Raw genomic sequence first — 13377 nt, 5'->3', positions numbered from 1 at the left:
GGGTGCCACAGCAGAAATATGCTCAATTGGTTCTCTCAACCCTCTACAGGAGAAGTAACAAGGAAAGAGATTTAATAATGGTAGCATAACAATTCAATCAACACCTGGGAGTCTGTATTAAAACAAAATACACATAAAAGTTTTATTTGTAACATGAAGAGCTATATATTATTATTATTCATTAATGCTTGGTCCTAACTTCCCTACCTACTCTACTCCTTCTAAAATTCTATACACAAGCCCCCTTACTGATCAGATGTTCCTTCCACAATCCCTAAATTCCTATCTTACCTGGGTCACATTTAACAATGAAAACACATACACTAACACATGCATATGTTACAATGATCCTAGAGAACAGTCCCATCAGCTGAGCCATGACAATATTTGTGTTTTTAACTGATGTATTTTAATTTATTTGTTTTTATGTTTTAATTACAATGATGTATTTTATTTTTATTAGCCACCCTGAGCACTATTTGTTGCAGAAAATTGTTATATAAATTAAATAAATTCATAAATTAACACTATAAAATCCAGATTCCATCTGGGTAGGGCAGGCAAAGACATCTAGTGCCACCATCAGACTTCACATGCCCATCCTTACTGTTGCAAAAGGCCAGAGAAGTGTAGTACTGGTTTCAGACTCTGGTAGACCCATCAAGATGTCATGCAAAGGTACCAGAGAGGAGCCCAGCATTTTCCATGTCCTGTCCTATCTCAACCTTGTCACGGACATGAATTTGCTGCGTAATTCTCAATGGGGGCAGGGGGGAGAAAGCACCCTGCTGCTACAAAGGTTCCAAAGCAGAGGACAGGTGCCACATATGATACAAGGGCATTACTTGTTACTTTGCACTATAGATCTAAGCAGGCTATAGATTTTACTACAAATTAATAACACAATGGAAATCTATGTGTCACAAAAACTGCAGCTTAGTCAGACACAACTGAATGAGAGCTTCTTGAGAACAATAAGGACTTCAATGTACAAACCTCAATAATTGAGTTGAAAGCTGTGGCTTAAGTCTGATAACTGGGGGCAGAAATTATTTATTACTTAAGGAAATTGTGGCAGAAATAAGTCAAGCAATATTTTATTAGCCCAGACAACCTTGCCATAAATATTCTTTGCTCTGTTATCTTTAGAAGTTAATTTGGCAAGTACACATGTTAATGCTGTTGTCTAGCCTCTTAATTCTCTGCCGCACCCTACTGCAGCTACTGAAATTTGGGTTCTGTAAGTGGAAGAGCACAGTGGGCAGACTATACTATATTACTGAGATGGAGGATGTCTTAGAAAGTGTCTTAATTCTGTAAAGCTCCTGAAGAAGGGTGAATGCAGACCACTTATGTCGTAATTGACCACGGCAGGCAGCCTGCAAACACATGGCACATAGTCATTTGTGACATCTGTCCATCTGGCAAGGATGATTTTAGCATGCTCAGGCTTTTGCAGGTTGCTGATTAGGTTTAGGTAACATTTTATCTTCAGTACCTGATTAAATGCTAGACAAGTCCAGCTTCCCACATGGTTTTATACCCACCACAGTAAGTAAACATTTAATAAGCAACCACTTGATTGTCTTCATTGGGTTGATCCAGATTTACAGAGTAGATCCATTGAAATCAACTGAGCTTAAATTAGTCTTGTGGGTCTCCACTGAGTAAATCTGGATCTAATCCCTCCATAATAGGAGCCACATTTGTGTATGACAGGGCAACGTGTGGCCTTCCAAATGTGTTGGCCTAAAACTCCCATGATCCCTCATCATTGGCTATGCTGGCTAGGACTGATGGGAGTTGTAGCCCAAAACATCTGGAGAGCCACAAGTTGTCCACCCTTGGATATGATGATCCTAGGGAGGGAGAAACTGCCAAGGGAGGGGATCAGTGGAAGTTATATAGAAGGGACTAGCAAGGCAAGTAAACTGGGCAGAAGGAGACCCAAGCCAGATATGCTATGACTATTCTCTCACTGAAGTCAAGGGCCACAACAGTTTTCCATTAATAAAAGGAACAGCCAGTTTTTCCTCAAGGAGTCTGCTGTAAACTGAGTAGGTCAGATATGTGCAACTGGTCAGGAGTGCTACGAAACGACTATGATTTGAACACCTTGGCATCCCCATTCCATTTCATATGTTGTCCCAGCAGGCTTTCAAACCACTTTTCCGCCCTCCCCCATACTCTCTTTCCCACCCCTCCGTCTGAGTAACAGAGCCCACTTCCATGCATCTTGACAAGATCAACACAAGAATTTATGTTTCCTTTTATCAAAAACCACCTCACAAACTAAGGTCTTAATCTTTGGATGATTTCATGTGCAATGGGCGGAGCTAGTTCAAGCAGGGCTGGGGGGGAAGCAGCTATGGCTTGGGGGTTGAATAATGGCATTGCCTGCAGAAGATCTCAGGTTCAGTCTCAGCCTCAGGAAAGATCACTGCTGGAGACTTTAGGGAGCCACTACCAGGCATACTTGGCTAGATGGACTACTGGTCTAGCGCCTGGTAAGGCAGCTTCATATTTTCAAAAGAGCTTGCCAGGGCTGTGCCCCCTGCACCTATTTTAAATGCTGCTCAATCATAGAAATGTGTTAGATGATGGTGATGACGATGATGTTAAAATTAACCAAGAGCAGATGCAGAGTGCCTTTCCTTCTCAAGTGAGTGACCAAAACCAGCCCTCACAAGATGGCACCGGGAAGGAAGAAGGGTGTGGATTCCAGGCAGCTTCTCATGTTAGAAATAAAATATTGTGGTGGAGGAAACAGCTGAAAGGCAGGCAGACATCCTTTGACTAATTGTGGAGAGGGCTGCCTGTGCCGGTGGCCCATGTGTGTAAGGATGTAGTGCTCTGGCCTCATCAAGGGATGGCAGACCCAGATTGGGTACAAAAATCCCTAGGACAGATGCATTCAACTCTTAACTTGTGAACTTTACTGGGGGGAATGCACCTACAAAATATGAATGCATTTTGCCCTGAATAATAACCAAGAGGGATCCAGCTGCTGTCATTCATGCCTAGCTAGCCGCTCTCGTTTGGATTACTGCAATGCTGTCTACGTGGTGCTCTAGTTGAAAACAGTCCAGAAACATCCAACTGGTACAGAATGCAGCAGGCAGCCCAGCCCAATTGCTGTCCGGGAGTAGTCAAACTGTAGCAAATTTCTTCACCTTCTGAAACATCTTAATGGTTGTTGGCCCATTTCTGAGCTTATTCCAAGGTGCTGGTAATGAACTTTACAGATCTCAGTGGTCTGGGTCTTGACCATTTCCAGGAGCATCTAGTCCAGAATGAATCCCCTCAAACCCGTGGCTCTTCTCGTGAATTCAGGCTCCATGTGCCTCCACCTTTGGAGCATAGGCTGGAGAACTACAAGAGGAAGAGCTCTTTCTGTCATGGCACTCCCGTCCCCAGGAGGCTTGTTAGACCCAATCTTTGGTTTTCTTTTGAGAGAACAAAGATTTTCCTCTTTGGAAAGCCATTTGGTATAGTCTGATGATGAGACTTTAAAACTGTGCTGTTTTATAATCTCTTCGGTTAGGTCTCTCTCTCTCTCTGCATATGTGTGTTTAATAGCTATATGTTTTGTTTAATTAGCTTGTAAATCACCTTGACACTATGTTTTAGAGAAGGGCAAATTATAAACAAATATAATTTGTTTATCATTTATAATAACTGGGGTGGTGGTGGATGGTCTGTATACTTATAACATTCATATTATTGTAATACCTTTATTAGACCTACAACAAAGGTTCTACATTAATATGGATTTTGGGATTTTTCTTATGGCTAAGGGCTACCTTTGCTTTCTGATGTATTATTACTCACACATTCATGTCCTCCCTCTGCCCTTTTTGCTCTACCAGACGCATTCTGTTCTGTTTTGTTTGTTTCCAAACAATGTAACATGTCATTGAAGGTTTCAACATGGAAGAGGTCAGAAGAGCCCCTCTGAAGATACTTTAAATAAGCTACAAATGCAAATCAGCCAGATTTGCCCTAGCCCCTAATACAGGTTGGGGAACTCCCTTTCAGCCCAAGGCCCGAATTCAATCTTGGAGAATTTCCCAGGGGCCATATTCCAAAGGTGGGTGGGGCCAAATGTAACAGGGGCGGGGCCAAAGACAGAAAGGATGGGGCCAGAAAATACCAGCATATTTTAGGTTAAAGCTCTTATGGCCAATAACTACGCCTTAGGAGAGGTATTTCAACATTTTAGAAGGCAGGGGGAGCGGCCTGCACAGAACCTAGAAAGCCACCAAATAATCGGTGCTTGGGAGAAAGGGGGCAGGGGAAGGGGGCGCGGCCATCTGGGAAACCCCGCAGGGCAGGCTTCGGATGCCAGGCCCGAGGTTCCCCACCTCTGTCCTAATGTCTGCCACACTGGATCCCACGCCAGATTAATAAGAAGTCGATGTCGCTCGGCGTGGCGACGCAATCGCTCAACCTGGCTTGGGCTGCCCATGCGGACTGGAAACAGCGCAGCCTGTAGCTGCCAGCAGAAATTAAAGAGAGTGCAGGAATGTTTCATTTCTTATTAAAGAAGGGGGGCGCTTCTTGCCTTCATCTTATCCCGTGGGATGGAGCGGAAGGCGCGCGCTTTCTGGGTGGAACCATTTGGGACAGGGGGGCGGGGAGCGCCCGCGGCGGTGCCTGGAAGCCACGCCAACGCTTGGGAGAAGCGCTGGCCGGGTTAAAACTCAGGTGCGCCCTCGACTACAAATCCCAGACACCTCAGCTGTGTGGGTGGCCTTTCTCCTTCACTCCACCCCAGCGCTCTCTCCGCCAGCTGGGAGCGCGCCGGAGACTCCCTCCTCAGCCGAGGCGGCGGCGGCAGCAGCAGCAGGTGGCTGCGCCCGACTGGGGAAGGGACTCCTCCGGCTGTCCTGGCTGACTCCCGCCGCGCCCCGCTGCCCCACCTGGCTGCCGCGGCGGGCATGGCTGAGTCCGCGCTGAGCCAGGCTGCCGTGCTGGGCTTCCTGCGGGAGCACGGCGGCCAGGTGCGCAATTCGCTGCTGGTGAGCCGCTTCAAGCCGCTGCTGGAGCCGCCCGGCGGAGAGCCCGAAGAGCGAGCCGCCCTCCGCGAGCGCTTCAAGCGCTTCGTCAACAGCGTGGCGGTCGTGCGGGAGCTGGACGGCGTCAAGTTCGTGGTGCTGAAGAAAAAAACCCTGCTGGAGTCGGGGGCGGAACGGAGCGCAGCGCCCGCCGCCGGGGAGCGCTCTTGCGGCGCGGAGGAGGAGGAGGAGGAGGAGGAAGGCGCGCCCCCTTCGGCACCTGCTCGGGAGGTGGTTCCTCCTCTCCCGCCTGCCCAGGGAGCCGCTGAGGGGAGCCAGGCAGCAATGCCTGTGTCCCAGTTGAAGAGCCTCTTTCAAAGGGAGCACATGGCGCCGCCCAGAGCCCCTAGTGGCCAAGACAAGTTGAGCCCCAAAGCTGCCCCGCAGAAACCCTGCATGTTGCCCGTGCGCTGCGTGCTGCCTCCCACCGGCGGTGCTCAGGGGCCTGAGGCGCCGAGCCCTGAACAAGAGCAGCCTGAAGGCAAAGACTGGCTCCAAGTGGGGCTCTCTGCCATCACCACGTCTGCCTCACCTCACACAAAGAGGAGACAGGTTGATGAGACAGGGTCCAGCTCCCCTCACCTGAGGAGGGTGCCAAAGTCTCAAAAGGTGGGTGAGGAAGCCGACAGTGCAGCCACAGTCCCGCTGGAAGCTGCTGAACATGAGTGGCTGGTCACGGCCACAGCTGGCCAGTGGTCCCAGCGGCTTCATGGCCTGTTGCTGAGTGACAAGAGTCTGGCAAGCAAAAGAGATTTCATGACCGGGTTCACTGTTCTTCATTGGGCAGCTAAAACTGGAAACTGTGACATGTTGCATAAAGTCATTGAGGTGGCTGAGAAAGGTGGCGCACACATCAATGTGAATGCCAAGTCCTATGGAGGTTATACCCCACTCCATATCGCTGCCATACATGGACAAGAAGAAGTCATTGCCCAGTTGGTCAAGGATTACAATGCCAAGGTTAGCTTGAGAGACTACAGTGGGAAAAAACCATTTCAGTATTTAAAAGAAGGGTCTTCATTTGCAGTCAGGCATCTCTTGCGTGACCCTGATCTTCAAGCCATCACTGGACGCAACACCTCCATCAAGAAGAACGCAAAGGTGGCTGCTTCTATTTTGAGTTCCACCAGCACAGTCCTGGGGCTTTTGTCTGATGATACTGCTTTCTATGAGTTGACCAAAGGCTTAAAGAAACCTGTTTCACTTAATAAGTTTCTTCATGCAGCTACAGCCCCACGGAGGAAGCTGAAGCTCAAAGGAACTTTCTCATCCTATTCTTCCTTGTCCGAGGCAGTGGAGGAAGAACAGGAGGAAGCCACAACAAAACGAAGACCAGTTTCAGAATTGTTTTTTGGTCACTAGTCTCTGCCTCGCTGAAGTCAATTAATATGAATGAAACAGGCATATGTTGATCATCCTTTTACAGAAATACTTACCTTTTGTGTGTTTGCATGTGTTTCTCCTTAGCAGGTCTAATCCAAGGATTAAAAAATAGATTATCACTCAGATTGTATGTAAACATTATTGTTGGTTGCAGCATTCTGGAATATGACCTTTACCTCACATAGATAGTCTTTTCGCTGAGAACAAAGGGTGCTTCCAGATGGAGGGTTCCTAGCACTACTAATCAAAGGGGATTGTGTAAAATCTACCTTCCCTCCTTTGCATATTTTATTCTGGTAAAGAGATAGAAGAAGTGGTGGGAAAACACAGGAGGGTTACAAATGGAAGACAACATTATTTGGGCCCCCTGTAAAATTCCATGAATGGGACAGGGTGATTACACAACAAAAGCCTCATCTGGAAGCATCCAAAGTTTAACTGATAAAAGTTGGCCTCACTAAACTGCTGTTAAGTGTCATCAGGATTTTGGAGAGGTTGGTTTGTTTTAGTGAGTAAAATTTAATGTAGGATCTTCCAAAATGCTTAGTTTAGACAGTGTTCACTTAATTGGATGCAAGTTCCATTAAAATCAATTGAATGAGTAAGGCTGCAATCCTGTGGACACTTGGGAATAAGTCCTGTTGAAATCAATGGGCATACTTCTGAGTGAGCATGGATAGAATTGGGCTGCATGCATCAGAAAAGGTTTGGAATGACTGAGTCCATTTCTGATAGATGCCACTACATAGAAAGCAGTTCATCTTGAAACAAAAGCACTAAGTTTAGTTCGCTGCATGCATGGGTCTCAAGAACAAAATGGTTGATTTACAGTCTCTTTCATCATCTTCTGGTTTAGGAATGAAAAGTCTTTCTGGGGTTCATAACTTCCTAGCCAGCTCTGCTGAGCAGATTAATATGTTTGATAAAAGAAGGGTTCCCTTCCCTAGTGTTGTGCCATTTTTCACTGTTGGATATGTACAACCCTTTCTGTAAACGTTTGCACTGGATAGTTTTTATGATAGCTATCTTAGCTTTCAGGGGATCTGTGATTCCTGTGGTTAAAAAGCAAAGAAGAGTTAAGGAACTGTAGTAAATCTGTATTTTCATTTTTAAAGAGGAAACCTTTGATTTGCTGGAAATTCAAAATGTCGCTTTTAGATTAAAGCTGCAAATATGTTTGAAAAGATACGTAGCTTTTATTGGCATGCTATTGAGGGGGAGGTTTGCTGTACATTATAATTTTTAAAAAATCTCTTTTCAGTGCAATCTAGCAAGTACTTTACTGTGTGCAGAACACAGAATACATGATGAAATTAGAGAACCAGTTATAGCCAACCTTAAAAAAGGAGAAAACCCTAACATCTCTACCTCAATCTTATATGTATATGGCCAATTCAGTCGTTTCTTGTTTTATTAGAGAATATCTATACAATGCTTTTTGCAAACTTGTGAAATACTGTGCAATTCTGAATGGCGGAGAATTTGACAAAATATAATACAACCTTCTGTCCTCTCTGAAAGTGATGTTTTAAAGTGTGACAGGAAAGAGAAAAAACTATTTAGAGTACATATTTTTATATGAGGAATAGACTAATGGAAAGATAACAGTTTAGGCAATTGCTTTTAAATTGTTCCATGCAGAAACATTGAAATATGTTGATGTATGCAGTGAGGACTTTTTAAACCAAGGTTGGACATGTTGTGTGTTCCATCACAACATGTCCGTCACTGGGAGCATAAAAGTAATGTGTTACTCAGTAATATAAAAGAGCAAGTATCAGTGCAGTCTTCTGCATGGCTACTCAGAAGTAAGCCCTACTGAGTTCATTGGGACTTACTTGGAGGTAAGTGTGTATTGCAGCTTTTAAATACATCAAATACATTTTCGGTGGCTCCATGGGCAGTTTTGAAAAAACATTGTGGCATATTGTGAAATGTTATTTGTTTGTAGCATGATGTCCATCTAGATTTGATCATGCTTTGCTAGAACTAAAAACCTTTTGTATATAGGTAATTATTGTCCCATTTTACAAATTGATGGATGGTTATTTGGGGTACATTGATTTTAATACAATTGACTATTCAGTGCGCTGTATGAAGACTTCATGTGTTTATTTGGAAATACATCCCACTGGGTTTAACGGGACTTCCTCCCAAGTAAGGGTGTATCAGTCTGAATCCTAAGAATGTTTTCACATAAACCATTTCTACACCTTTCCTGTGCTGTTTGTGCCCTTTGTAAATGCTTTAATCAGGAATAGGACATGGTAGGTTTAATATGCATGCTGGATTTGTAATCAAAAGCCAGCTTAAACGTGAAAACACGTGAAGTCTTATCGTAAATGTAACTGGAGTTGCAACCTTCATGTAGGTTTTCCCCTCTTAAAAATTAATTGACCTCCAACGTATTTAACCATTCTACAACAAACAGAAATTCACAGAATCATAGAATAGTAGGGTTGGAAGGGGCCTATAAGAGCATCGAGTCCAACCCCCTGCTCAGTGCAGGAATCCAAGTCAAAGCATCCCTGACAGATGGCTGTCCAGCCTCATCTTGAATGCCTCCAGTGTGGGAGAGCCCACTACCTCCCTAGGTAATTGGTTCCCCTATTGCTACTACCGTCTCATATAGGGAAAAGCTTCCCTTGTTGAATCTCTCACTGCCATTGTAGCTTCTTATATAAATGCACAGAAGTAAGGCACACACTCTTGCAAGGTGGTTAAGCACATAGACAGGTCTTAGCAAAGTGGAAGTATATAACTAGAAACTGAAATATATTTTAAAGTAGTCTTGTTGGTAATATTGGAATCATGCTTAAAGCCAAATGGTGCTTAAATTGTTTTCAGTATATGTCACCATGCATTACGGAAGCTGAATGACATATAGGCAGATAAGTATCTGTATTTGTAAGCCCTGGAGGTTAAGCATATGTATCTCAAGACAGATTAAGGGTGGTTTGATTCATGCAGGATCCACTTCACCAAGTAAAAGTGGTTTGGTTGAGAACAGAACTTAGGTTTCCTTATTTATGGAATGGTGTTTCCTTGCACTGCCTTAACAAGCCATTGATGTTCTTCTGATGCTTACTTTTTTAAATCCGTGTTTCTGCTACAACAAAATGAACAAATAAGCATTTGTAACTACAATAGCTTGCTTGTTAAATCCCCATTAGATGTTTTCAGTTTTAACAGTGACCACTCTGAAATTCTTTTCAAGGTCAGTGGCTCTTGGAATGTTGTTTTGATATCAGCCTTGCATTAATAAACTCAACAGTTCTTATTTCTAGCTATGTGTGTGCGTGCGTCTTTGCTAAAGCATTCTACAAGTTGTAGTACAACATAAGCTTCAGAAATGGGAAGAAGACAATTATTTTCTGTTTCCATTATCTGCAAATAAGTTACAGCGACCACAATGCAGTGTAGAGTTAGGGGCACAATCACCAATCTTGTAAGGTGTTTGTTTATACCATATTGCAGCATTCAAAAAGAAAAGGGGAGTAGTCCTGTTTTAACAGCAATGGGGCAAATGGCAAAGAGTGTAGAACCCCCTGTCCACCTGCCACTTATCTCCTGCAGCTCTTCTCCCTGCACTCACTTTTGAGCTTGGCTAAGGAGCAAAGAACCCAGCAGGCTAGACTGTGGAAGATTTAGCAGTTCCTGACCAAGTGCCACTTTTGCTGTTAAAATTGGATACTGTAAACCCTTCTTTCTATGGGAATGGGGCAGATCCTTGGACACATTTAAACAAATGAGTCTACTACTGTCATGAATCGTTGCATATGGTTAGATCCAACACTGCAGGAGTGGGCTTCCACTTGTACAATGGAGCTTTCCCATCCTGTTTTGCCCATTGCAGCACCCTGTGTGTCCCCCACCTCTGCCCTGGTGTATCCTCAAAACCTCCAGGGCAGAAGGGGGGACATCACAGGGGGAGGGGAAATCTGTTCTACCAATGTTTCCCTTCTATTGGTGAAATGACAACATTGGATCCAAGCAATGGTCTTCATTCTTTGTTGGACTGTGTCCACTAGGTGTGTTGGCTGTGTTCAAATTCCATACATGTATTGAGCTAACCACATGGCTATGTGATTGTAAAGATCAAAATCCTCATGGCTTCTTAATTTGGTTCATATATGAAAGTCTCCTGTGTAGCTGACCAGGATAGTAAATCAAATCAATATATACTAACCTGGGCACCATTTGAAACAGAAATTCAAAATACCAAAGAGAACTCTTGTTGTTCCAAAGGGGAAACCTCTGTTGTGTACCATCATTAACACATAATCCCATTTTCATTGTAAAACATTTATTTTTGGCTCTTCTGACTGAAGTCATACCACTGGATTAACTACCTACTGTTGTTTCCCTAACAGATGTGGGATTTATAAAGCTGGAGGTATTTTAGGTAGAAATATATGTAGAACTAACATATTTCTCTTCTAAAGGATATGGCAACAAGTTAGAAATATATGCAGAATGAACGTACTTCTCTTCTAAAGGGTGTGGCAACAATACATTCTCCTATATGACTTTCTTTTTCATCAAAGATAGGATTCTGAAAGATGAGAACAGGTGCCACTCAAATTAATATGTATATCATTTATAATATTTTATGCTATTTTCAAGAAAATGTTGTAGTATTTGACTTCCAAGAACCCAGTGTGTTGGGGCGTTCTCAGAACTAAGGTGGCCACTTTTATCCACTCTGCCCCTGGAAACTATAAGCCAGCAGAAATATATAAGGTGACACTTCTGATATCATTGCATCTCCAGGCTAGAAAAACTTACACATGCTAATTTTTTACTAGCCCCATACCTGTTGAAATCATGACAGCCTGGCTCAAAAAGGAAAAAAAATGCTGATCATTCTATTTAGGGTGCTTCCAGACAGACAGCTCCTAGTGCTACCAATCAAAAGGCATTCTGCAGTTATTCATAGAATCATAGAACAGTAGGGTTGGAAGGGGCCTAGAAGGCCATCGAGTCCAACCCCCTGCTCAGTGCAGGAATCCAAGTCAGAGCATCCCTGACAGATGGCCGTCCAGCCTTGCCTTGAATGCCCCCAGTGAGGGAGGGCCCACCACCTCCCTAGGTAATGGTTCCATTGTCATATTGCTCTAACAGTCAGGAAATTTTTCCTGATGTTCAGCCGGAATCTGGCTTCCTGTAACTTGAGCCCATTATTCCATGTCTTGCACTCTGGGATGATCGAGAAGAGATCCTGGCCTTCCTCTCTGTGACAACCTTTCAAGTACTTGAAGAGCGCTATCCTATCTCCCCTCAGTTTTCTCTTCTCAAGGATAAACATGCCCAGTCCTTTCAGTCTCTCTTCATAGGGCTTTGTTTCCAGTCCCCTGATCATCTTTGTTGCCCTCCTCTGAACCCTCTCCAGTTTGTCTGCATCCTTCTTAAAGTGTGGTGCCCAGAACTGGACACAGTACTCCAGATGAGGCCTAACCAGTGCTGAGTAGAGGGGAACTAGTACTTCCCGGGATTTGGAAGCGATGCTTCTATTAATGCAGCCCAAAATAGCATTGGCCTTTTTTGCAGCCACATCACATTGTTGGCTCATATTCAGCTTGTGATCAACAAAAATTCCAAGATCCTTCTCGCTTATCATGTTGTTGAGCCACGTATCCCCCATCTTGTAACTGTGCATTTGGTTTCTTTTTCCTAGGTGCAGAACTTGGCATTTATCCCTATTAAATGTCATTCTGTTGTTTTCTGCCCAGCGCTCCAGTCTATCCAGATCACTTTGAATGTTGTTTCTGTCTTCCAAAGTATTAGCTATCCCGCCCAATTTTGTGTCATCTGCAAATTTGATCAGCATTCCCTGCACCTCCTCCTCCAAGTCATTAATAAAAATGTTGAATAATAAAAATAAAAATATTCTATCTTTCCTTCCTTAACTTCCCTTATTTGTGGTAAGAAGAAGCTGTAGGAAGTTATGGGAAGTTTGCAAATGGAAGATAACATCTAGACTCCCCATAAAATTATGTGAATGAGGCTGGGCAATTACAGAATAAAAGCCTCATCTGGCAGCATCCTTAGTCCTCATCACTTGAACTGTGTTGTAAGTTGTCAGAGCAGGTACAAGAACAGATTTCTCACCCTTAAGACCAAGAAATTTTAAATGAGAGTCTAACAAGAGAGAGTTAACCCATCTCCACCCTTTTCCTGCTCTTGTTTGTGTCACCACTTTAGCACGTCCAACTCAAATGGTACATTACCCTTTTCTTAGAGATGAATGGCATTAATAGTTGTTAGTTATCCCAGCTGAAGTTAGTTAATAGATGGAATGACCGCTAAATAATACCAGTCTCATTACTCTAGAAGTAGTTGTTCTGCAGAAGCAAATTATATTTAACTATGGTGATGGGAAACTAAAAACAATCCTTTATGCTAAATTTCTCTTTTGTATGCTTTGTTTAGACTATAAAGGGAACATAGTCATGAATTTCCATCAGTTTGCTTCCTTCTGAGCTAAGAAAATACTACCAAATTTATATGGCACATATATTCTACCCATGCATGTAGGAAAAAATGTACCTATAAGCTGCCGCTGAGTCTTACAAAATTAAACCACCCATTGCTGGTCCAGTTTTGATTGACTTGATAGGACTTCACCCTTGTAAACTTTTACATGTTTAGTGAGTCAGCGGGTAATTCTGGGGAGTCAATTTCTAACAGAACTTCTTATTTTTGTCAGAAATGTGTGGGACTGTTCTTGTATTGGAAAAATCCTCATCAAATCAACTAGTAATTATCTTCAATGAAAAGTATCCAGACATTTAGCCTCTGACTGATCCTTGAAATGTCTCATAAAATATGTATCCTATGACACACACAGTCATTGTTTCTTTATCCTGTTAATAACATCCTATACCACCTTTAACAATGAAGGCTTTTAAGTTACACTTAAAATTAGTTAAATGGA

General features: G+C 43.3%; 1 protein-coding gene across 1 annotated transcript; it reads left to right on the top strand.

The window, feature by feature from the left end:
* Nucleotides 1-4826: 4826 nt before the first annotated feature.
* SOWAHA (sosondowah ankyrin repeat domain family member A) lies at nucleotides 4827-9722 on the top strand. The gene has a single exon (XM_084838822.1). It carries the CDS (start codon nucleotides 4941-4943, stop codon nucleotides 6417-6419), a length of 1479 nt encoding a protein of 492 aa, XP_084694948.1. The 5' UTR covers nucleotides 4827-4940; the 3' UTR covers nucleotides 6420-9722.
* Nucleotides 9723-13377: the final 3655 nt, after the last annotated feature.

The sequence above is a fragment of the Heloderma suspectum genome, chromosome 2 (genome assembly GCF_057233095.1).
Source record: "Heloderma suspectum isolate Gila_16-S chromosome 2, 16-S_ref, whole genome shotgun sequence".
In the NCBI taxonomy this organism is placed as follows: Eukaryota; Metazoa; Chordata; class Lepidosauria; order Squamata; family Helodermatidae; genus Heloderma; species Heloderma suspectum.
Note: the sequence above shows the minus strand (reverse complement) of the source record. Positions and strands in the feature narration are given on the sequence as shown.